Source organism: Melanerpes formicivorus, unplaced genomic scaffold (genome assembly GCF_026170545.1).
Source record: "Melanerpes formicivorus ecotype bairdi unplaced genomic scaffold, bMelFor1.0.p_v2 SCAF_25, whole genome shotgun sequence".
NCBI lineage: Eukaryota > Metazoa > Chordata > Aves > Piciformes > Picidae > Melanerpes > Melanerpes formicivorus.
This window is the reverse complement of record NW_027142377.1, coordinates 3,555,482-3,578,361: the sequence shown is the minus strand read 5'-3', so window position 1 is coordinate 3,578,361 and position 22,880 is coordinate 3,555,482. Positions and strand designations below refer to the sequence as shown.

The 22,880-nt window shown below is 44.2% G+C and overlaps 3 protein-coding genes across 3 annotated transcripts in view; 2 read left to right on the top strand and 1 right to left on the bottom strand.

Moving 5' to 3' along the window:
• Positions 1 to 6,391, top strand: part of PPP3R1 (protein phosphatase 3 regulatory subunit B, alpha) — a 42,994-nt gene extending 36,603 nt beyond the window's left edge. The window contains exons 4-6 of the mRNA XM_068153082.1: positions 745 to 804; positions 1,676 to 1,860; positions 4,041 to 6,391. Coding sequence (XP_068009183.1) covers positions 745 to 804; positions 1,676 to 1,860; positions 4,041 to 4,088 — 293 coding nt within the window. The 3' untranslated portion in view covers positions 4,089 to 6,391. The remainder of the gene's footprint in view (positions 1 to 744; positions 805 to 1,675; positions 1,861 to 4,040) is intronic.
• Positions 6,392 to 8,100: 1,709 nt separating this feature from the next.
• Positions 8,101 to 12,818, bottom strand: PNO1 (partner of NOB1 homolog). The gene is made up of 7 exons (XM_068153080.1): positions 12,564 to 12,818; positions 12,250 to 12,399; positions 11,445 to 11,528; positions 10,467 to 10,527; positions 9,332 to 9,449; positions 8,742 to 8,812; positions 8,101 to 8,342 (listed from the first exon to the last, which is right to left on the bottom strand). Exons 1-7 carry the CDS (start codon positions 12,717 to 12,719, stop codon positions 8,275 to 8,277), a joined length of 708 nt encoding a protein of 235 aa, XP_068009181.1. The 5' UTR covers positions 12,720 to 12,818; the 3' UTR covers positions 8,101 to 8,274.
• A 59-nt stretch (positions 12,819 to 12,877) lies between these two features.
• Positions 12,878 to 22,880, top strand: DNAAF10 (dynein axonemal assembly factor 10). The gene is made up of 8 exons (XM_068153078.1): positions 12,878 to 13,115; positions 14,389 to 14,489; positions 15,496 to 15,626; positions 16,103 to 16,204; positions 17,806 to 17,921; positions 18,778 to 18,912; positions 21,163 to 21,260; positions 22,008 to 22,880. Exons 1-8 carry the CDS (start codon positions 12,930 to 12,932, stop codon positions 22,213 to 22,215), a joined length of 1,077 nt encoding a protein of 358 aa, XP_068009179.1. The 5' UTR covers positions 12,878 to 12,929; the 3' UTR covers positions 22,216 to 22,880.

The following is a 22,880-nucleotide window of genomic DNA, read 5'->3' as shown; positions in this document are numbered from 1 at the left end:
ATGTGTTTTGCTGATAAATCCTACAGGAAGTGTTGATTTAATTCCACAAACCGTGATCGAACTATAATAGCCCTCTCGACCTGACGCTGTGTTGCCATACCTCTGTGTTCTTCCTGTACCAGCCTGCAGTTTGGCTCTGCTCTCATTTTTACCACCAAAATTTCCTTAAGAAGTATAGTCACGGGATCTCATCCAGACACATCACATCCCAGGGGCTTGTTTTACTTGGCAGCACCAGAGTTTGCTCCTGGGATAATGACTTCAGTGTTGAACAGTGCAGTTTTTCTGTTTGCCCTATTTATTATGGATTTTTTTTGGTCTTTAAAGAAATTTGGTGTAGAGCAGTTCTCACTTTTAATGTAATTTTTGCTTTTAAGTTGAGGAACCATTCTTGAGAAGAGCTGTACAATTAGAATACCCTCTGAAGTAGCTTTAGGAGAGAGCTCTATGGAGTTTTGTATCAGAGCCTTGGGAAAGTCTAGCAACAAAATGACTTAAATACAGCTATGAAAAATGGCTGTTCCATGAGCTCAGTATTGGATTTGGAGGACTTCCCACTAAAGAACATTAAAGTATCCAAGCATGTGGACACTTTTGTGCACGAGGTAGGCAATAGTTTCAGGTTGTGTTGGGTAATTTAGATTCTGTTTACATTTTATAAGACTTCTGAATGTTCATATCCTTTGTTTATTGAAAAAAAAATCATGGGTTTTTGGTAAGTGTTTTTCTTCTTACATTCTTTAGAATTTATAGAAGGAGTCTCCCAGTTCAGTGTCAAAGGAGATAAGGAACAGAAGTTGAGGTGTAAGTATTTTGATCTCCTTCAGCAAAAATTTGTTGCTCCTTATCATATCCTTTTGTTAGTGAATGGTGAAAAATGAAAAGAATCTGGATTGGATGCTAAGTGAGGAATCATGAAGGAAGACTGTCTGGGTTTTGCACATGCTGTGTGCAAATTTGGGGAAGAATCTTCCAGTGCTCTTTTTGTGAGGAAGGTGTGAGGGGGTGTTGCCAGTTGCTTCCCAGCTAAAAGGAAGTAATGAATCTAAGATGACTTGGTTTACAAAACTGCACAGCAGTGTGTGTTGCATTGTGGGACTGCAAGAAGAATTGCTGCTAGAGCAGAACAGCACTAAATTCTGGTTTGAGACCTGCAGCTCAGGAACACAACATGGCCCAAAGGTTTGGGGTGTGGCTTTCAATAAGTAAGACTGAAGTATTTCAAAATAAATTTAATCTTAATGCCAACCTCTGTGCAGCAAGGTAACTAGGTTGGGATGTTGATTAATCTGTTCCCTGGAAGGTTGCAATGTTTCCTGCTTGCCAGTGAGCTGTTAGCTGGGTGCTTTACTTGTGGTGGTGCAGGTTTTCCAGTTGAGTGGTTATAGAGCTCTATTACTGCAAGTGCTGAAACCATTTTGACTGACATTTCTAAAGTGAGTTTTTTCTCCTCAGTTTGGTAGTAGCACCTTCCATTGTATTGGTTCTCCTCTTTCATGGTTTTCAGAGTGAAAAGGAAAAGCTGTTAGAAATGTCACCTAAATGGCAATGTTTTTGTCAGGTTGTTCAGGGTGGTGTCGGTACTTGTGTTAATGCAGAGCAGGTGGATGACTGCTGTCTTGCCATCACACTGGTCACTGAAAGCTTCACACAGATACCTGTGTTCTTTCTGCAGTTGCTTTTCGCATTTATGATATGGACAAAGATGGTTACATCTCAAATGGGGAGCTCTTCCAGGTGCTGAAGATGATGGTTGGGAACAATCTCAAAGACACGCAGTTACAGCAAATTGTAGATAAAACCATAATTAATGCAGATAAGGATGGCGATGGAAGAATATCCTTTGAAGAATTCTGTGCTGTAAGTAACCTCTAAAGAAAGCTTTGGGAATCTGGAATTTAGAGGGGGGGGGAAAAAGGAGGAAGAGTAGTAAACAGTATAAAGCAGAGCATTTCTTCTGCTCTGACAACAGTCACTCTTTGAGACAGCTTTATTATAGGAGGCATTTTTTTGCTTCATGGCTTCCAAAGGAGCAACACATCCTGTGACATATGAGCCAGTTGTGAATCTTGCCTTGGAGATGCAATTTTCCCATTGATTCTAGCATGCCTGAAGATGATTGTCCTCTGAAGGAAGCAGAGTAATTGCTGAGCCGCTTTATGATGCACTGCACACAATTCCAGTCCTGATGATTTTGGTATTACAGGCAAAAATGGTATAGCCTGCCATGAAGACATAGGTTGGATTCCAGTCTCTGTGCTGGTAGAAAACAGCAGCTTTATAGAGGAATTGCAAGTGACTGGCTTGTTGTAGGAGGCTGGTTTTCCTTGTTTCCAAACTTGACATTTGGTTCAAGAAACAGCACTTGCAGGTGTTTTAAATGTCTCTAGCTCCTCCATGGAATACACCAAAAGAAATGAAAATGTGGTGGGACAGACATGTGCAGTCTGCTAAGGGAAGAAAATGCTTCAAACCACCTGAAAGCTGTAAAACCAGAGTAGGACATAGCAGATCTCTTTCAAATAGTGTCACTGTCAGAGGTGGTGCCTGGAAGGGTGAGGTGTGTTGTGTTCCCCAGAGGTGAACTCCAGGTTAATCTCCCAGTCTCTAACCTAGGTGTCTGCTCCAAATCGCCCTGCAGAAAGATTTATCTTTGTAGGGTGTGGAGAGAGCCTGGGGAGATTACCACCATCTGCAGGGATTTGAGAAAGGCCAAGCAGTGGGATTTGTGTCAGTTTCAGGGAGAGTTAACCCCCCCAGTGCTGCTCTGGAAAAAGCACAGAGAGCCGAAAGGGGAATTTTAGCAGCTCCGGATTTCACTGAGCCAGAGTGATTGAATGTAGCACTTGAGACTTGAAGGGGCTGATTTTCACCCATGTTGTATATTTAATCAGTAGACAGCGAATTGTAAGCTCTTTCTCTCTAAAGAAAAAATGTAAATGACCTGTTGGAAGGTGAACATCTGAAAATGGCACTGAGTGTTCACACATGATTTTAAATGGTGCACTAATGACCAGGCACCTGGGTGCATTGCTCCTTTCTTACTCCTTGACTTTATAACTTCAGTTCAAACAGGACTTGTTCATGTTCCTGACCAATGTAAGATGTGGGGGGGGGAGTGGAACAAAATATAATATATCTGTTTTCCCCCCAAAGGTGTTAAAGCAAAACTTTTCTATTGTCTGTGTGTTCTTTTTGTCAAAATGAGCTGTTTATTCATGGCATTGTGTGGTCAACTACAAAGAACTCAGAATGAGTTGTAGTGCAGACACCTGGATTAGTGAAATACCTGTTGTCTCTTGCACTGTCTTCCAGACATCCATCAAACATCACCTTGCCCTTGCTTTCTTTTGTCCTTTAGCTTCTGCCCAAACTTCTTGTACTGTTTGGTTTTCCTCTGCCTTTTTTTAAAGTGTTTTTTGTAACCTCCTGACAGCTTTCATTCCTACAATCTCTTACTCTCTTGGTCTTGCATTTTACTGTTGAGTAGTAGGCCATCTCTCTACAAACATACTTTCTCACTTGTGGCATTTGGCCTTTGGATTTTGTTTCTGCATTATAAAAAGTTTCTCTGATATCACCCCTCTCCTCCTTTCTCTGTGCATGAATCATACACCTCTGAACACTGATCTTTCTTTTTTGGGTGCCTGCAACATTATCTGAACTCCTGGTGCCTTTCCCGAGGCCCTCTGCTTCTCCTGTAACGATAGAGTTTCACGGGGCGTTTCAGAACTGAAGTGAGCCTTTCATTTTGTGTGCTGGAACAGAGTAGGTCACAATGTGAGATGAAGATGGAAAGCTAAAAGGGTGCAATTTACACTTATTTCAGCCCTGAGTGTGTAAATTGCACTAACATAACTGCCTTGGGTAATAGGTAATTTGTGGACATACCTCAGAGTACTTGTGAAATGTCAACTAGTTTGGAGAGGCTGGGGGAGGTCCTATAATTGTGATCGACCTGACTGTAGCTTCCAAATGTGTTCTTGAGATCTTGCTGACTTTCAATTCATCTGCTCATGAGCACTTTCTTTTTCTCCCAGGTTGTAGGAGGCCTAGATATCCACAAAAAGATGGTCGTAGACGTGTGACTCTGTAGGGCACCACCCAACACTTTTGCTTTCTTCTCCATCTCTGAAGATCTGCTCAAGACGTCCAGCAATGCTCTCTGTGTATTTAAATGGAAGTATTTTTCTCTGTGAAGCCACATTTTCCAACATGAGCCTCATGAAGCCAACTAAGTGTTATTGAACTTTGATTCTCTCAATAACTCAGTGTAGCACTTTAAAGTCTGAAGGACAGCAAAGATGGAAAGAGCATATCAGTGTGGTGGAGAAAGGGAAGGGGTTGGCTTTTAATTTATTTTTCTTCATCTTTTATAACAAGGAAATATCTATATATATATATATGTGTGTGTGTATTTATATATAGATATATATGTAGCTTTCTATATGTAGTAGCTAGGTGGGCTTTAATTTAATATACTTGATTCAGAAACAAAACTAGAGTACAAAGTGCCAAGCAGAATATTAACAGTTCAATATATGGATAATACATCCTTACTTTTATTTCACACAGTTTTATATATATAGTAGAAGAATGTAAAATTTTAACTGGGTGTTAGGTCAACTCTCTTCCTGTGACTGTTCAGATGTTTCTATATATTGACTGGCTGACAAAGCATTGCTTCTTATTAATTCACCTTAATGACATTTGGAGGTGTTTGGGTTTTTTTTTTGTAACACAGGAGACTAAGTTTATTTATACCTGTTAATATATTACCAGGGACTGTGTCTCTTTTGCTCAACGACTTAGTACAGTTCTAGTTCATGTGAGAATATAGTTTAATGCTACTGCCAAGAACCAACCCTCGTGTGCATATAGTAACTGCAGAATGCTTGGATGGCAGCTAGATTTTTGTCACCTAGGAACTGGGAACAGTTACAGCTGTCCTGAGGTTAAGGCAAATCTGCTGTTCTGGATTCATGTCAGATACAGCTGCTCAAGGTCTTAGACGCATTCCTGATTATGTTTTTTTTCCCTCTTGTGCTTAGCTTAATGAAATTAGGATCAATGTAACTGTGCAGGATTCCCACCTACTTATTTTATACAGTACTTAGATGATAAAAAAACCAAAATAAATAATGTTCTTGCCATTTAAACTCTGTTGTTTCAACCATGGTAGTTTCCCCTCTGCATTTAAAGAATACTTACAGGTAGCATAAATAACTGGTAATATTTTATATATATATATGTATATAGGATTCATACGGGGGGAAAATCTTCTTAACCTATGCCATAGAGGAGGAAAACTTCACACTATCTAAATTTATACCTCTCACAGTTCTCCAGCCCTTTGCCTGGAGGATGATGTATTTTTGTTTTTTCTTTTCTAGATTTGTCCATATCATGATTTGTAACGGATGGTAACTTGATATATTTGTGTGATATAAAAGTAGAGAGCTGTGTTTTACAACTTTATATCATCCCTTCCCTTTTCTGCAATGGTACTATTGGCTGGAAGAAAAAAAACAAACCAACAAACAAAACCCAAACCAAGGAAAAAAACCCCACAAAACCATTTGCTGGATTTTTTTAGGACAGTACTATCTTTCCTGTATAGTAGTTTTTTCTATTTAAAGAAATTGTTTTATAGTCAGCAGTGGGAAGCACAGGTTGTCTGAATCCACTTCAGTCGAGCACCTGTCTGCCATAGCTGTTCCTTCAACTGAGTGCTGCACATCATGGGCTCTGAGAGAGAGAAATCCAGGTGCTTGGTGTCCTTGCATGACATGAAGTTTTGCATGTAGATCGATTTGAAATGTTCCTCTTGTTTACATAATTTGCATAATTTAAAGGATGATGTTGCCAAACTTTGGTAAATGTTAATGTTCAAAAGAAAACTCTCCACTACATGTAACCTTCCTTCCTCTGGATCAGTACGTGGTTTATAATCCCAGCCAGTGGTTGCATCTGTTCCAGTGTCAACTGCCATGTGCTCTGCTTCAAGGGGGAACTAGTCTTTTGTGAATTTATCTTTCTTTTTTTGTACATAAGTATTTGTTACAAACATTTTAGCAAATGCTTTTGGTTTCTCTTACTTGCTTGTGCATATCTTGGCTGGCATTCTAGAGATTAGTGCTGATGTTATTTCCTTAGGGGGTTTGGAAGGGGAGGGATGAGGTGGGTTTGGGTTTGGTTTTTCTTTTTTTTAATTATTATTATTTTGTTTTCTTTGTTGTTTTGGGTTTTTTGTTTTTTTTTCAGTTTGTGTGGGGAAAAATGATTTATGTTGAATGTTTAGTTTTTTTCCTCTGCATGCTACATCATACATTGTGGGAACTATAAGAACCTTCATACTATATGAAATACAAAATAAAATATTTGAACCTTGGCTGGGACACTTCACTACTTACCTGGACCTTTCCTGTTCAGTTTAAAGCAGCTCCACCTCTTGCTCTACAGAAAAGAAACTTTGCTGTTCACAGCTTTTGTTCCCTCTCCCATTATCAAGATTTATTGAAAACCAGTACAGACACTTTCAGCATTTCAAGACCATCTACCCATTTTTTTTACTTAAAGGCACATCTGGGTCTCTTAGCCAAATACCTGAGTTGGATCAAATGCCTTGTTTTAAATCCTACTACAATCAGAATGATGGTGGTGAGTGGAAAGTGACTTACAGAATAAAACCTTCAAGTCTTATAATGTAGGTAAAGAAGGAAAGGCAACTTTTTTCACAGAATGTTAGGGGCTGGAAGGGACCCCTGCCAGATCATGATCACCTATACCAGATCACACAGGAACTCATCTAGATAGGTTTTGAGTATCTCTAGAGAAGGGAACTACATAACCTGCCCTGGAGAGCCTGTTGCAGTGTTGGTCACCTTCACAGTGAAAAATATTTTTCCTCTTGTTTCCATGGAACTTCTCTGCCTCAACTTCCACCTGTTGCCCCTTGTCCTGTCATTGGGCATCACCAAGCAGAGCCTGGCTCCATCCTCTTGGCACTCACCCTTTACACATCTATAAACATGAATGAGGTCACCTCTCAGTCTCCTTCAGACTAGAGACCCTGGAGTAGGTTTCCCTTACAGAAGCTGTTTGCTGATGCTCTTTGTACTGTAGTTGTTTGGGCCTTGTGTGCTGCCCTCTCCCTCTCTACTGCTTTTAATTACTCAGTATGCACCTGCTTTGATTTGATTATTCTGTCTGTGCCTTACTCTCCTATCTTTCAAGCTAAGGACCAAAAAATGTGATAACGAGGTAGGTGCAGGATTTTATCTTGAACTGCCCAGTGTGAATGCCTTCATTTTGTATAGCTTACACTGCTGAGAGCTGTACCTGGAAGTAGCTCAGCCCAGTCTTAAATCTCTTGGCAACAGAAGGTGTGAATGAATTTGGCTAGAACAATGATAATCCCCTGTGATAAAAGTGGTGCTCTGGAACCTGGGACAGAGGGCAATGCTAAACTCAGGTTGCTACAGGTTTTGTTATCTTCTGATTTTTTTTTCTTTCACAAACCTGAACTGAATTACTTGGCCAGAGACTTGTTAATGTTTGGTTGGCAGGGGCAGCAGCAAAGGACAAGTTTATGTCAGTCTGACTGCAGCTGGGCTGTCATCTCTCCCCTTACTCTGTTCCCTGCAAGTATCATTTCAAGGAGACCCAGCACCTGCCAGTTGTTTGTGCTCTGATACACTGACAAGTACTTAACCTGGTGATTCTTCACTAGGCTGCTCTTACAGAGCAGAATAAAAAGATCTCTACTGATGCAGATAAACAGTATCTGAACTCAAGCCTATTACCTCTTTGGCTCACCACATTTAGGTGACACCTTGTCCCATCATCAGCAGAGACTTCTTGGGCAGCCAGCTATGGAACTTTGCATTCCAGGTGACTTTCTTTCCCAGGAAAATAGTGATCCATGCTGTGTGGTGATGAACATTTAACTGTGTTGATTCCCTTAGGCTCAAAGGCTTTCTGAAGTCCTTATAGCAGATTCTTTAGTACTTTGATGTTCAGAAAGTCAGTACTGCACCATGGTTGTGTTTGAGGATGTTTAAGTAAAATCAGGTATCTGTACTTCTAACACAGACACAATCAATTTAAAATACTTTTAATGGCTGTGTGTGTTCAAATGAGACTGCATAATCAGTCCCAGTTCTCCTTTGGGCTTCCAAATCGAGCAGGAGACTGAGGCCTTGTGCAGCTCCAGGCTTTGTAGGCACACAGGAACCCCCACTCCCAGTCCTTGGTGGTACAGCTCTACTGCTCTCAAAATCTTTCAGCTGCTCTGCTTGCCACTGCCCGGATATTGCCATAAACTTTTGATGGAGGACTTCCTGCAAAATAAAGCACAAGTTTAGTCAGCACAGAAGATAACTGATGCTTTGTTCTCATCTCGTGTCAAAAGGGGAGAAATAAGTCCAGGGGAGAAGTATGGTCAAGATTAACCACCTTGACCACTCCTGTGAGTGCAGAGGTACACTTCTGCTCTCAGTGCAGGCTGGACAGTGCATTCAAAATAGCCCTTCTGCAGCTAAAGGCAAGAGGCAGAAAATCTTCCCTCTGCACCAGAGGGAACTCCTTGCTTCTTCCTCAAAGCCTTCTCTTAAAGGCAGCAAGGCAATGCCCAGCAAGCTACCTATTCTAAAAGTAGCCTGTGGATGCACCAGGGAAGAAGGTAGGACCCACAGAAGGCAGATCTGTTTCTCTGCACTGGAGAGTGTAACAGGACTTACCTAAAATTAGATTGCAGATTGCTGTTCGTGCCATTTTGATGTTCTGGAAGGATCCCAAAATATGAATTTTCCTAAGAGGGGTGGGTAAAAAAAAAGGCAGTTAATGGAAAGACTCTGCCAGAGTCTCACATAGTTAATAGGTTTGGAGGCTAGAGATGAACATGGAATTTCAGATCAGTTATTAGTCTCTTTTCTACACTTGCAAATAAGCACTTCCAACCTAGAAAATCTGCAGTATAAAACCTGTGTTCACCTCAACCCTTCTAAAAACATTTCACAGTTTGCAAATGTAACAGCATAGCAGCTTTAGGAAGAAAGTGTTGCAGGGCCAGGGGGTTCAGCTTTGGTTGTTCCTAAGAAGGAATTCTGCCCTTGGAAATTAATCAGCTTCTAGGTGTGCTGCTCACCTAGGAGAACAATGACAAACGAGATCAAACAAATAAACTGTTTGTTAAAAGTAGCACTTATAAATGATTTATCTTGCTACTGCCCTAAAAATGTTTCCAAAATTCCAAGTTCTCTCCTGGCAGAGGATGTGGCTTAGTTTTGGGATTGCACTCTCCCTGGAAGGAGGGAAGCCAAATACTTACGCATCAGCAAGAACGATTCGTGTCCTGGTTACGTTTTCAATAGTGAATTTTGTTTTCCCACCTTTCCCTGCTATTCTCCCAATGGCTCTTGACAGATGATCTCCTTTCAGAGGTTTGACTGAAATGAGAGTAAGATGCTCAGTTTAACAGCAGTGGTGTGTTAGACTGCCCTTGTTCAAGAAACTGGCAACAACTCGTTCTGAAGTCATACAAAAGCAACTGTGCTGTTGGGACTGTCTCTAGAAGCATAGAATTGTTAGGGTTGGAAGGGATCTCAAGGATCATCTAGTTCCAACCCCCCTGCCATGGGCAGGGACACCTCACACTACAACAGGCTGCTCACAGCCACATCAAACCTGGCCTTCAAAACCTCCAGGGATGAGGCTTCGAACCACCTTCCTGGGCAACCTGTTCCAGTGTCTCATCACCCTTCATGGGGAAGAATTTCTTTGTAATATCCAATCCAAATCTACCCATTTCTATTTTTGCTCCATTGCCCTCAGTCCTGTCACTATTTGACACCCTAAAATGTCCCTCCCCAGATTTCTTGTAGGCCCCCTTCAGATACTGGAAGGCCACAAAAAGGTCTCCTCAGAGCCTCCTCTTCTCCAGACTGAATAGCCCAGAACTGCAGTGGAAGGCAGTCCCTTACTGAGCAATGAAGATTGTGGAAAGAAACAGCCAAAGTACACACCATTAACACCAGGAGAAATGGAGTGGATCAGATTTAGAATGCTGCTTCAAATGGGAGTCTCTGAGTCCCACCAGTACATGAAATGAAAGATGTTCCTATTCTCTACTTCCCCTCCCTTGCTGTCAAGGTTTTGGAAGAAATAAAGCCCATTCCAGTGGATGTATTCCCCACACACTCCATGTCACCTGTAAGGTTAGAATAGTCTTTACACTGAGAAGAAAAAGCAAATTGCCCTGAAGAAGTGACACTTCTAAAGATGAAGATTTGGAAGGGTTGCATTGGGGCAGGTAGAGAAAGGACAACACTTTTGTGCCGCCTGTCCCTAGACAATAACAGCCATAACGGTTTGATGGCTTTCCTGTGGAGCAGGGGAAAAGAAACACAAAACTCCTTGCAGGTGGTACACACAACTCCTTGAATACAGCAGCAGAAACCACTTACCATCTGTGACTTCAAATGATTCTAGAAAAAGGTCATCTAGCCTGATGAGGGCAAGAGCATCCTAAAATATGAAGAGATTTGTTATCAGCATGATGAGCACTGCAGTAGCGCAGCAGAGCCGAGAGCTAACGCTCTCTTCATGCATACAGAGAACACCAGCAGTATTTCTCTAGCTAACATGCAGAGTTAGATACTAGCAGTCTACATTCGTATGGCAGAGATGTCTGCTGGTTGGAAAAGGCCTCTAAGACCATCAAGTCCAACACTCAACCTAAGACCACCGCGGCCACATGTGGTGGTCTTGGAGTGCCATGTCCACACATGTCTGAACACCAGGATGGTGACTCCACTACTTGCCTGGGCAGCCTCCTCCAGTGCCTGACCACTCTTTCCATAAAAACGTTTTTCTTAATCTCCAACCTTCCCTGGCACAATTTCAGGCCATTTCCTTGTTCTATCACCTGATACGAGGGAGAAGAGACCAACCCTAACCTCACTACAACCTCAAAGGGAGGTATAAAGAGGAATGAGGTCTCCACGCAGCCTCCTCCAGCCTAAACAACCCCACCCCTTGCTTAGACACCTCATATTCCCCTCCACCCCTACTAGTGGTGTCAGTACAGTACTGGAAAAAGTGGGTTTGTTTTCTCCAAATTTAAGATTCCAAAGAGCTACACTGGCTTGGACTAAAGCAAAATGGATGGTCTCTACATGTGCAGAGCACTTCAGAGCCAGGTGATTGCTTCATGCTTGCCTCTCACAGCTGTCTTCCATTTCCCAATTTTCTGTTGTTTGAAAAATTGCTTTTTGTTTCTTTCATTAACTTAAGAAACTGGACTTCCACTCCAGTCACAATTTCAAACAAGTTTATTTCCACAACGCCACCTCAGGACTTTTCTCTCTTTGTTTACTGTAATTTTGTGGAGAGATCAAAGACATGATGTCAGCATTTTACACTGGAGCTGCTGAGACACTTACCTCCACTTGAAACCCAAGTACAAAGGCTTTGACAAAATCAGCTGCTTTTGTCAGTGCGCTGAGGTCCTTGGTCTCTGGACAAGTCTGCAAGACAAGGAGTCCTGTTTGCAAACCTAAGCAGGATCAGGACTTGGACACAACCTAAGAGATGCAGTCTAACCAAAGACAATTCAGGTAATGTTCCTACACTGTTTTATGGAAAGGCCCCAGCGATACTCCGTGGGTTTTGATAACCTTGACCCTCAACAAGAATACAGCATCAGCTGCCACAGCCTAGGTTTGGAAGGGAGGGAAAGGAAGTTGCTGAAAATCCCCCACTGATACCAACTCAGGAAAACATTTTGGATGAGAACCACACCCCCCCCAGCCTAAACAATATAAACAACACTGCAACAGAGAAGAGCAGGAAAAAAAGTGAAGGATGATGGAGGCAGACAGCTCAAGGATGGCAACCTTATTCTGCTGGCAAATTACTCTAATGCCAGCATCCTAAAGATGTTGTAGCAGGTACACTGAGAACTGGACAGATTCAACAGAACGCATGGTGGCTCCAGCACCTCCCTGGGGAGCCTGTTCTGATGCCTGAGCACTCTTTTCCTAATACCCAATCTAAACCTCCCCTGGCACAACCTCATCCTACCACTTATCTGGGCTTCAGAACACTTCCTAGTCCCTCCACACAAGGCACAGGAAGGCCTTTTGAGGAGAGAGCTGGGAGCAGATCTCCAGAGGTCCTTTCCAACCCCTGCATTCTGTGAGGCTGAGCCCGGCAGGTGTGAAGCAGGACAGCAGGAGCTCTCTGTACCCTGATTTCAACGTTCCGTGTTTTCAAGTTGAATCTGATCTGAAGCTGCAAGTGCTCCACGATGGGAGTGAAGATCTTCATCCAGTTCTCCTTCAGGGGGGTGTACCTGTTGGCCGGCACCGGAACCTTCCGAATCTCGCTTTTCCCAGCCTAGTGGCGAAAGAAGCAGGCCATGAAGCCAGTGCAAGCCAAGAACGGGACATGGTCTCGGGCGTTAAGGACTGCTCATCGCCCCACCCCGGCAGCTCCCGGACGCTCGGTTCCTCCCGGCACCGCGGCCAGGCCGGTGTTTCCCCGCCCGGCTCCCCACGTACCCCGAGCGCCTCGGCGGCCACAGGGGGGAAGCTCGGCCTCTTGCTGGGCCGCGGCTCCGCCGTGTCCATGGCGACGGCCGCCTTCCGCTTTTGCCGGCTGCGCTTGGAGGAGACGCAGGTGAAGGCGCCCTCGGCCTCGTCTGCCGCCGCCGCCATCTCGCTGTCTGCGGCGCGGGGCGCAGGAACGCGGCAGAGCTGCTCGCGCGAGCCCACGCGCCTGCCGCGGGAGCGCCGGAAAGGGCCCTGGGAGCTCGCTTCCGCCCCGCCTGTTCCGGCGCTGCCCGCGGCGCTGCCGGAGCGCGGCCCAGCGTTACGCGCCGCGACGTGCGCGCGGGCGGCCTGTCGAGGGGCGGTGTCGGGGCAGGGATGTCGTCGGTGTCGGAGCGTCCGCAGGTGGTGGCCCACGCACAGCAGGCGCTGAGCTACACCCTGTTTGACTGCAAGTGGGTGCCCCGCAGCGCTCGTCTCCTCTGTCTGGGCAGCGCCGCCCGCGGCACCGGCATCCTCCAGCTGTACGAGCTGCGCGGCGGGCGCCTGGCGTTGCTGCGGGAGGTGAGTCCCTGGCGTGAGGGGGCTGCGCTTCGGCCCAAAGCGTTCCGACCGCCTGCCAGGTGACTAGGCCTGCTCGGGGAGGGAGCTACAGGCGCGCGTCTAGAGCCGGCGGGAGAGAGGTGGAAGAATCCCCTGACACGGAGCCTGCTCTGCCTGTTGCGTTAGCTGAGCTCCGCCAGCCTGCACCGTCCCCTCTACTCGCCCAGCTCTGGCCTGCTCGGCTTGACTGGTTGCCATGGTTTGCATTACAAGGAACGCCCGAGGCTCTCGGCTCCGGTCCCTGGAGCGGGACGAGAGAAGGACAGCGAAGCTGGTGAAGGGTCTAGAGCACAAGTTTTGTGAGGAGCAGCTGAGGGAACCCGGGTTGTTTAGTCTGGAGAAAGGGAGGCTGAGGGGAGACCTCGTTTGCAAAAGGAGTTGGAGCCAGGTGGGGATCAGACAGGATGAGTAGAAACAGCCTCAAGTTGCACCAGGGGCGGTTTAAAGTGGACCTTAGGAAAAACTTTACTGAAAAGATTGTTAAACACTGGAACAGGCTGCCCGGGGAAGTGGTGGAGTCACCATCTCTGGACGGGTTTAAAAGAGGGGCACTTAGTGACATGATTTAGCGGTGGACTTGGCTGTGTGAGGTTAACGGTTGGACTTGATGACCTTTAGGGTCTCCTCCAAACTAAACATGCACGAGTGAGTGTCACTTTCCACTTTTGTTTTGTTTGTTTGTGTTTGCTTGGTTTTGCGCTTGTGTGGTCTTGGTTGGTTGAGGTTTTTTGGTTGGTTGTTGGTTTTTTTCTTTACTCAAACTGACCTATAAGGACTTACGAGGTAACCATGCCCAGTGGGCCCCCAGCAGATCAATTTTCTCACTTAATATAGTTCTGTAGGGATGAGGCACTGGGGGTGCACACACGACAGACTAAATGATAGAATGGCTTCATTCTCCCCGTCCCAGCATATCAGCAGGGCTCTGGGAAGAGCTGGGATTCCCTCTGCGTTGCATTTGCAAATCAGAAGACACAGCAGCCTCTGGGTATCATTAACAAGCTGAAGTGCAAGGTGTTTGGGGTTTTTTTTAAAGACCATTTCTGTGCACAGAGAAGTAAACACAAAGTGTAATCTGCCTGTGATAGCATTTTGATTGTGCTTTACGTTAAAAATCCTATGTACGTTTCACTGAAATCTGCCACTCTTAGGCTCTGAAGAATCTGCTCCTCCTGCCTGCAGTTGTGTTGCTTTTTCCCCTGTGCTGACACAACATGTATCCTTTTTTTAAAAGATTGAAAAACCTAAACCTCTAAAATGTGGAACTTTTGGTGCTACATCTCTGCAGCAAAGATACTTAGCTACAGGAGATTTTGGTGGAAACCTTAACATATGGTAAGCATGTGTGTTCTCTCAAAGCTTTTTCATTTGATGCCCCAGGTGTCTGTTGAGCTGATGTTTCTGGATGCATCTGGCTTTTGGACAAGATGATCTCTCTGTGCTGCATGGGCCTGGGACTCAGTTGTAAGCTTTGCTGGCTGCTGTATTGGGACCATGCCTGTTTTGTAAAACCAGTGTGAATTCTGCACAACAATTCAGTGCTGTTTCACTTGCACCTTCTGTGGGCAGCCACCCTGTTAGGTCCTCTTGTGAAAAGAGGCTTTGAATGGGTGCATGAGTTGTGTTCAACCTCAGTTTGATGCTTAAACATGTGCTTTTAATGTTGAAATTAGAGTATTTCTTTCAGGGTCCTAAATGATGTGGATATTAATTTGTTAGAGGATCAAAAGAGGGGGTGGTGATGATGATGGTTACAATTATTATTGTTATGTTTCCCTTACCAAGGAACTATTGGTTTAGTTTTGTTGGAGCTGCAGGAACGAGATGGATTAGTCACTAGTTGAAATTGAAAATGAAATCAGAAGGGTTCTCAAAGGATGAGAATCAGTGGTAAAGAACCATGAAAATCACAGCTGGATGCAGCTTTCAGTCAAAGCTGAAGAGCAGTAGTGAGAGTTAGGTGGGGAATCAGTGAATGAAGTCATTCACTGATAAACATATAAATATACTTACTGAAAGTAAAGCTAACTGGATTATTTTGATCTGTAGCATGATTCATTCTGAGCCCAACAGAAAAACTGGTTCTTAAGGGTTGTAGTGGTGAATCCCACAACTGCTTTTACAGAGAAGTCCAGAACTGAGCAAGAACTTCCAGACCAGTAGCAATAGCCAAAAAAGGGGTTGAAGAAAGAGTAGTGTATTTTCCTGGTGATATCTGTGTTTTGTACCCGCTGCTGATAGGAGTTTGCATAATTTGTGCTGGAGTGTCCTGTCATTTTCATATGAATCTTGAGTGTCAAGGAAGATGCCATATTATCTGTTCTTTTTCTTTCTTGCCTAGGAATTTAGAAGCTCCTGAAATACCAGTGTATTCTGTGAAAGGTCATAAGGAAATAATAAACAGTATAGATGGTGTAGGTGGCTTAGGAATTGGGGAAGGTGCACCAGAAATTGTGACTGGCAGTCGAGATGGTGAGTTAGTGAACTCTACAACTCTTTTCAGTTACTCTGAGAGAGCAGCCTGCAAACTTTGATGGCAGGGTGCAGGCTGCCCTCTGAACTAGTTACAAATGTGCTGCAACTAGTTCTGCATACTCTGCTTTTTGAATCTTGCTTGGGGCACATTTCCTCTGAATTCTTCTAGAAGCTGCAGATCAGCAAAAGATAACTTATTGCTGAGGCTTGGGATGGAAAGAACTAAAAGCAAAATAAATGCAAAATATCAGCTGGGAAAAAGAAATCCTTAGCAAATACTTCTGCTTTATTTCTCTCATTTGTTTGGGGTTGTTTCATTTTATCCACGAAGGGCAGTTGGGCTTTCTGGAATGGAAGGAGAAATATTCCTGCATTTTGAATGGTCAGGCTGAAAAGCAAAGGCCTTTCCTGGGAAGATGAACAGAACATGGCAGTGTATCCATAACACAAACCCCAATGTCCTTTTTTCACAGGAACTGTGAAGGTGTGGGACCCAAGGCAGAAAGATACTCCTGTTGCTAACATGGAGCCTGCAGAGGGCGAGAGCAAAAGAGACTGCTGGACAGTAGCGTTTGGTAATTTACCAGATGAGAACCATTCTTTCCTCTGATGTGATAGGACTAGGGGGAAGGGAATGAAGCTGGAGGTGGGGAGATTCAGGCTAGATGTGAGGAGGAGGTTCTTCACCATGAGAGTGGTGAAACCCTGGAATGGGTTGTCCAGGGAGGTGGTCGAGGCCCCGTCCCTGGAGGTGTTTAAGCCCAGGCTGGATGAGGCTCTGTCCAGCCTGATCTAGTGTGGGGTGTCCCTGGCCATGGCAGGGGGGTTGGAACTAGATGATCCTTGTGGTCCCTTCCAACCCTGAATGATACTATGATACTATGACTGCTTTGATAGTTATCAAAGGATTTCAGGATGTTATGGAATGGTTTATATTCTGTGGACCAGTCAGCAGGAGGTTTTACTTTTCAGTGTTGTCAAATTTGTTTTCAGTGTTTTATTCAAAAGAAACCAATGTAGTGATAATAGGATATTGGACTCATCGCCTTCGGTCATCCCTTGTGGTTGGACTTGATGATCTGAGAGGGCCTTTCCAACCTAAATGGTTCTGTGATTCCAGAGAAAAGCTTCATCACTTCACAGTGCAAGCTTCCTTTCTATGCCTAGAAGTATAAAGCCTGCACATCCAGCTGCATTGTCCTGAAGACTCCTTCAGGAGTAAATGTTGCAGTGCACAGAGGAGCAGTCACTGTTGTTGTGTAGTTCCAACTCTCAGCTGTAAGGCATCAATTGAAGAGAAGATCCTTGCAGCTAAGAGCTGATGAAAGACAGTAGCAATGCTTGATGTGTTCTTGGCACTTTTTCTTTTGGAGAGAGCCAGCTGCTTTTGCTCTACACAATTAGCTCCATTTTTGCCTCCAGAGTCAAAGTTTTACAAACTGCTAGTAAGTGCAGGGATTACAGTAACAAAATGGAGAGTAAGGAGATTGCCTGGCAAGAAGGTGCAGATGTAATGCTCATTGCTGTTGATATCTTTGTCTTCCTCTGACAAATGGATAAAAAAGTAGCCTTGTATTTACATCAGTTTTCTTTTGAGTTACTGCAATTTGAGCCAAATCCAGGTTCATCCTGAGCTACATACTCTGAGCTGACTTCTTTCAGACACCAATGAGTCGCTTGCTCCTGTCAGCTGAGAGTTTTTGAGGCAGGCTTCTGCTGTGGTAACACCCAAGGCCTCCCTACCAGTCTGGCTCTGCAGAAAAGTCTTCTTTTCCCACTAACGTTTTGTGCTTCAGATGCTTGTTAAGGAACTGCTGAACTACTTCCCAGTGCGGCGCCATGGTGCTGCCTGGGGAGCATGGTTTGTAGCAGGTGAAGATTCAGGAGAAGGAATGTATTTGTGTAGGTTCACAGGAACAGCATGCAGTGCTCAGTATGTATGGTTTAGGCAGGATTTGACAAAGGTGGGAAAGAATTCTGTTCTCATTTTTTAAAGCAGCAGACTGTTTTTCTATACCCTTCAGGATTGAAACCCAGCTGGTTTGTTGACTCTTCATTTCCCAGTGGTAATATTTTTCTGGCATACATACAGTTTGAAACTGGCAGCTTAGGAGGTCTGGAATGTACAGACTAAAGGGGGTTTCTGTATTCTGATGAACTCTTTCTCTGTGCCTAGGCAATGCTTACAACCAAGAGGAACGTGTTGTGTGCGCTGGGTATGACAATGGGGACATCAAATTGTTTGACTTGAAAACCATGTCGCTGCGATGGGAGACCAGCATTAAGAATGGGGTAAGGAAACCAGAGAAGTCTCTCTCCTTCCAGCTCCTTTGCAGGATGGAAATTTACCCAGAAGATATTTCTGCTGAGGCTGTACCAAGGAATTAATTTTCTCTACGTGCAGCAAACTGTATCCCTCAAATTCTTGGTATGGATAGCATAGGATATTTTGTAGTGAATTCATGTTTTCAGATTGTTTTCTTGTTTCAAGTTGGTGGAGATGTCATTGTGAAAATAACTAATGAGTAATATGTATTTACAAATCACAAACCTTTCCATTTTTTTTCAGCAGTGGCTAAATTTCATATATATATAAATATGTATATTATACATACATTATTATACATTATATAAGCTCTATGAGGAAAGACTGAGGGAGCTGGGGTTGCTCAGCCTGGAGAAGAGGAGACTCAGGGGTGACCTTATCACTCTCTACAACTACCTGAAGGGAGGTTGTAGACAGGCGGATGATGGTCTCTTCTCCCAGGCAGCCAGTACCAGAACAAGAGGACACAGTCTCAGGCTGTGCCAGGGGAGGTTCAGGTTGGATGTTAGGAAGAAGTTCTATACAGAGAGAGTGATTGCCCATTGGAATGGGCTGCCCAGGGAGGTGGTGGAGTTGCTGTCATTGGAGGTGTTCAGGAGGAGACTTGATGGTGTACTTGGTGCCATGGGTTAGCTGTTTGGGTGGGTTGGATTGGTTGATGGGTTGGACGTGATGATCTTGAAGGTCTCTTCCAACCTGGTTTGGTTTATTCTAAATAAAGGTTTATTCTAAACATATAAATAGATATTTCTATATAAAACATGTATACTCTATATTTAATTACTATTCCCCCCCCCCCCCCCCCCCCCCCAATATTTCCAGGTTTGCAGTGTGGAGTTTGACAGAAAAGATGTCAATATGAACAAGCTGGTGGCCACATCACTTGAGGGAAAATTTCATGTTTTTGATATGAGAACTCAGCATCCAACCAAAGGTTTTGCTTCTGTTTCAGAGAAGGTATGGAGTGACAGAATTTCTCAGTAAGAGACAAACTTTGAATGCATGCCAGCGAAGTAGTATAGGGCTACACCTCTTGTCTTTGCTAGGTGATAGATGCCTAGGTTACTGGGGCACAAGCAATGTGGTAGTGTGGCTGGTGTGGCTCCAGGGGCAAGCAGTTAAAGGGCTCCTGCGTGTCCAGCTGCCAGCACTCAGGTTTCCTCCCTTTTATAACCTGATATCTGGGCTTCCCTGGTCTGGGCCTGCTGCAGTTGTATATCTGCCCACTCAGCTGTGCCCCTGGTCTGGGAGTCATGTTTAGCAGAGACCATATTAAATTGTGATGAGCATGCAGATTCAAACCTTAAATATATCCCCAAACCAAGTGAGCCCTCTGCAAATGGTTTTCATCCTGCAGTCACCAGACCTCATATGAGACACAGAAATCATTATTGTCCATCAGAACCAAGTGTTTTGGATGGCATATTGGGAAGTGAGCTGGAGCACCTCTCCTGTGGAGACAGGCTGAGAGAGTTGGGGCTACTCAGTCTGGAGAGGAGAAGGTTGTGAGGAGACCTTATTGTGGCCTTCCAGTATCTGAAGGGGCCCTACAGGAAAGCTGGTAAAGGACTTTTCAGGATGTCAGGTATTGATAGGACTAGGGGGAATGGAGCAAAACTAGAAGTGGGCAGTTTCAGATTGGATATTAGGAAGAAGTTACTCACTGCGAGGGTGGTGAGACACTGGCACAGGTTGCCCAGGGAGGTCGTGGAAGCCTCATTCCTGGAAGTTTTTAAGGCCAGTCTGGATGTGGCTGTGAGCAACCTGATGTAGTGTGAAGTGTCCCTGCCCATGGCAGGGTGTTTGGAACTAGATGATCCTTGAGGTCCCTTCCAACTCTGACAATTCTATGATCCTGTAATATACAGGAGAGGCTTAGTAAGCTGGAGGCTGTTAAATGCGGAGAACTCTTACAACCTTTTGTGACCACTGCAGTGATTAGCTTGCTTTCTTTATAAACCAGTGGTTAGTTATTTATTTACATACTTACTTACTTGAGTGGACAGAATTTGATGTTAGAAAAGACATGGTTTGCTGAGTTTACACAGTGTTTGTAGTATATTCCCTTTCAGTAGTGATTTTAAGTGATGTCAGATGCTTATCAATATTTAAAGAGGACGGGGCCAGACTTTTGTCAGTGGTGCCCATTGACAGGACAAGGGGCAACAGACACAAACTGAAACACAGGAAGTGAATGTGAGGGAAAACTTCTTTACTGTGAGGGTGATGGAGCAGTGGACCAGTCTGCCCAGAGAGGCTGTGAAGTCTCCTTCTCCGGAGATACTCAAAACCCACCCAGATGCTTTTCTGTGCAACCTGATCTACATGAACTTGCTTTAGCAGTGGAGTTGGACTAGATGGGACCCACATGTCCCTTCCAACCGTTCCCGTTCTGTGATTCAGAGAGTGAAATTAACCTTGTGGTGACTGTCACCTTGTGGTGACTTGTGGGAACTGTCACCTAAGAGCCTGGGAATCCTGTAGATTTAGAGTAGTTCCAAAAGATGTGGATATTAGGAAGAAATTATTTACAGTAAGGCTGGTGAGACACTGGAACAGGGCTTTTTACAAGGGCTTGTAGTGATAGGATGACAGAGAATGGTTTGAAGCTGGAAGAGGGGAGCTTCAGACTGGATACTAGGAAGAAATTCTTTACAGTGAGGGTGATGAGACACTAGAATTGGTTGCCCAGGGAGATCTTGGGTGCTCACTCCCTGGAGGTGTTTAAAACCAGGATGGATGTGGCCTTGAGCAACCTGGTCTAGTGGAAGGTGTCCCTACCCTTGGCAGGGGTTGTTTGAACCAGCTCTTTAAGGTCCTTTCTAAGCCAAAGCATTCTATGATTCTGTGATCTGCATAGACAGCCACTTTACTTCTCTTTAACCCTGCTGCCATGACCAATCCCAAAGAAGCTGAAGTTCTACTGAGTGGTAGCTTTGGCAGGGCTGCTACCTTATCCCTGTGGAAGAACAGAGTGTGCTGGAGGCCTGGCTTGGATTCTGCTGTGTGGGAAGTGGCTTGGCTGTTCCTGTGGCAGCAGGCCGCAAGGCCAGAGGAAGGGAAGCTGCCTCAGAATGGATGCTCCAATATCCACTGTGCAAAGGCTGGGTTCTTGCCACAAAAGTGATGGCTGGTTTAAGATTCTCTGTATTCTCTTGTGAAGCTCATCCATAGCTGACTTCTACCTAATGCTTATTTATTTATTAGGCACAGAAGTCCACCATATGGCAGGTTCGGCACCTGCCGCAGAACAGGGACATCTTCATGACCAGTGGAGGAGCTGGGAGCCTTCATCTCTGGAAATAGTAAGTGAGCACTCTCCAGCCTACCACTAGAGCAGTAAGAAACCAACCTTTTCATGTTTTAAGAAACAATTTTCTGGCAAATGATGAGTGGGCTTCTGTTTCTGACATCAGACTATTCAGTTAAAATGCAGAAGAAAGTGAATTCAGTGTCAGTACTTGAGCTGGAATCTTGAGTTAATCCCTGAAAGAATGTGACAACAGCACAGGTGACTCTTGCTCTTGTCACTTTTCTTCACATAATCAAGACCTAATTATATCCTTGGTGAAGAAGGTGATAGATGGGAGTAAACAAGCTTCTTAAAATTCTCATATGGTAGCAATTGTGTCTGAGGAGACTGTTGAAAGCCTGGACTTGTAATGATTCTTATGTTTATGTCTTCTTATATGACAAGTAAAAATAATTCAGTCCTCCTAATAGCAGTGAGGTAGGTGCTTTGAGTTTCAGAGGGATAGCTTAGGTGAAATTTTCTTGCCTATGGCAGAAGCCAAATGGTTAGAAAGTGGAGGGGTGTCAGGATTCAAGAGTGCCTGCCTCATTCTGTCTTTAATGAAATAGCCACTCAGTGTGCAGTGTGGATGTAGCTGGGTATGGTGAGTCGTTATTTTTCAGACCTTTATTTGCTTTGCCTATAGAATAGAGGAAACTCTTCTCTTAGGGAGGATGATGATGTGTTTGTATTGGTAAATTCTAAGTGCATGGTGTTTCTGTTGTTTGTTTTTTTTTCCCTCCACTTTTCTTATTGGCAGTGAGTACCCAGCTCAGCGCTCAAGGAAGGACTCTGAAGGAGCTGAGATGGGGGTGGCAGGTTCTGTCAGTCTCCTGCAGAATGTGACTCTCTCAACGCAGCCCATCTCTAGCCTAGACTGGAGCCCTGACAAAAAAGGACTGTGTGTTTGTGGTGCCTTTGACCAAACTGTGAGGGTGCTGATAGTTACAAAGCTTAACAAAGTTTGATGAGAGAGCAGTATGGTCTGCAGGCTGTAAATATGGGAGGGAGAGCCCTCCTTTTTCTAAATGAATTCCTCTTATTAAAACTGGATGAAAGAGACAGAAACCAGATCTTTCTATTGAAAGTTCAGATACATGCTGTTAGAGTTGTTTGTGCTGCAGTGACTTGGAGTTGCCTGGGCACAAGACTTTTACCTTCTAGAAATGTGAATTTAGAGTTACAGTACCATGTGCCTTTGTGTTAGAGCAGCCTGTGATTTTTAGCAATCACTTTAAATTATTTGTGTTCAGTTTAATTACAGTGCAAATCTGTTCTCCCTCATTAAATAGTTTGGGTTTTTTCCCCCTGGAGTATTGTCCATACACATTCATGCAATGGGGGCTGCTTTATGCTCACTCCCTCACAGAAACTCTGTGTGTGTTACTGGCTATGTTAATGAGAATGTTTGTTACAGTGACTTAGAATTCCTTAATACATCATACAAACTCCAGTGGATGCTGAAATATTCAGGTTTAAGGTTTTTCTTGCAGATCATACTGAAACTAGAGAGCAAAATGCACTGGTAGATTATCTTAGTTTGGTTCCATAACGAGTTCTCATGTTCTGTTGTTTTTATATCTGTTTGCAACTTGGTATTCTACAAATAAAATCATACAGCGTGTTGTCTTAA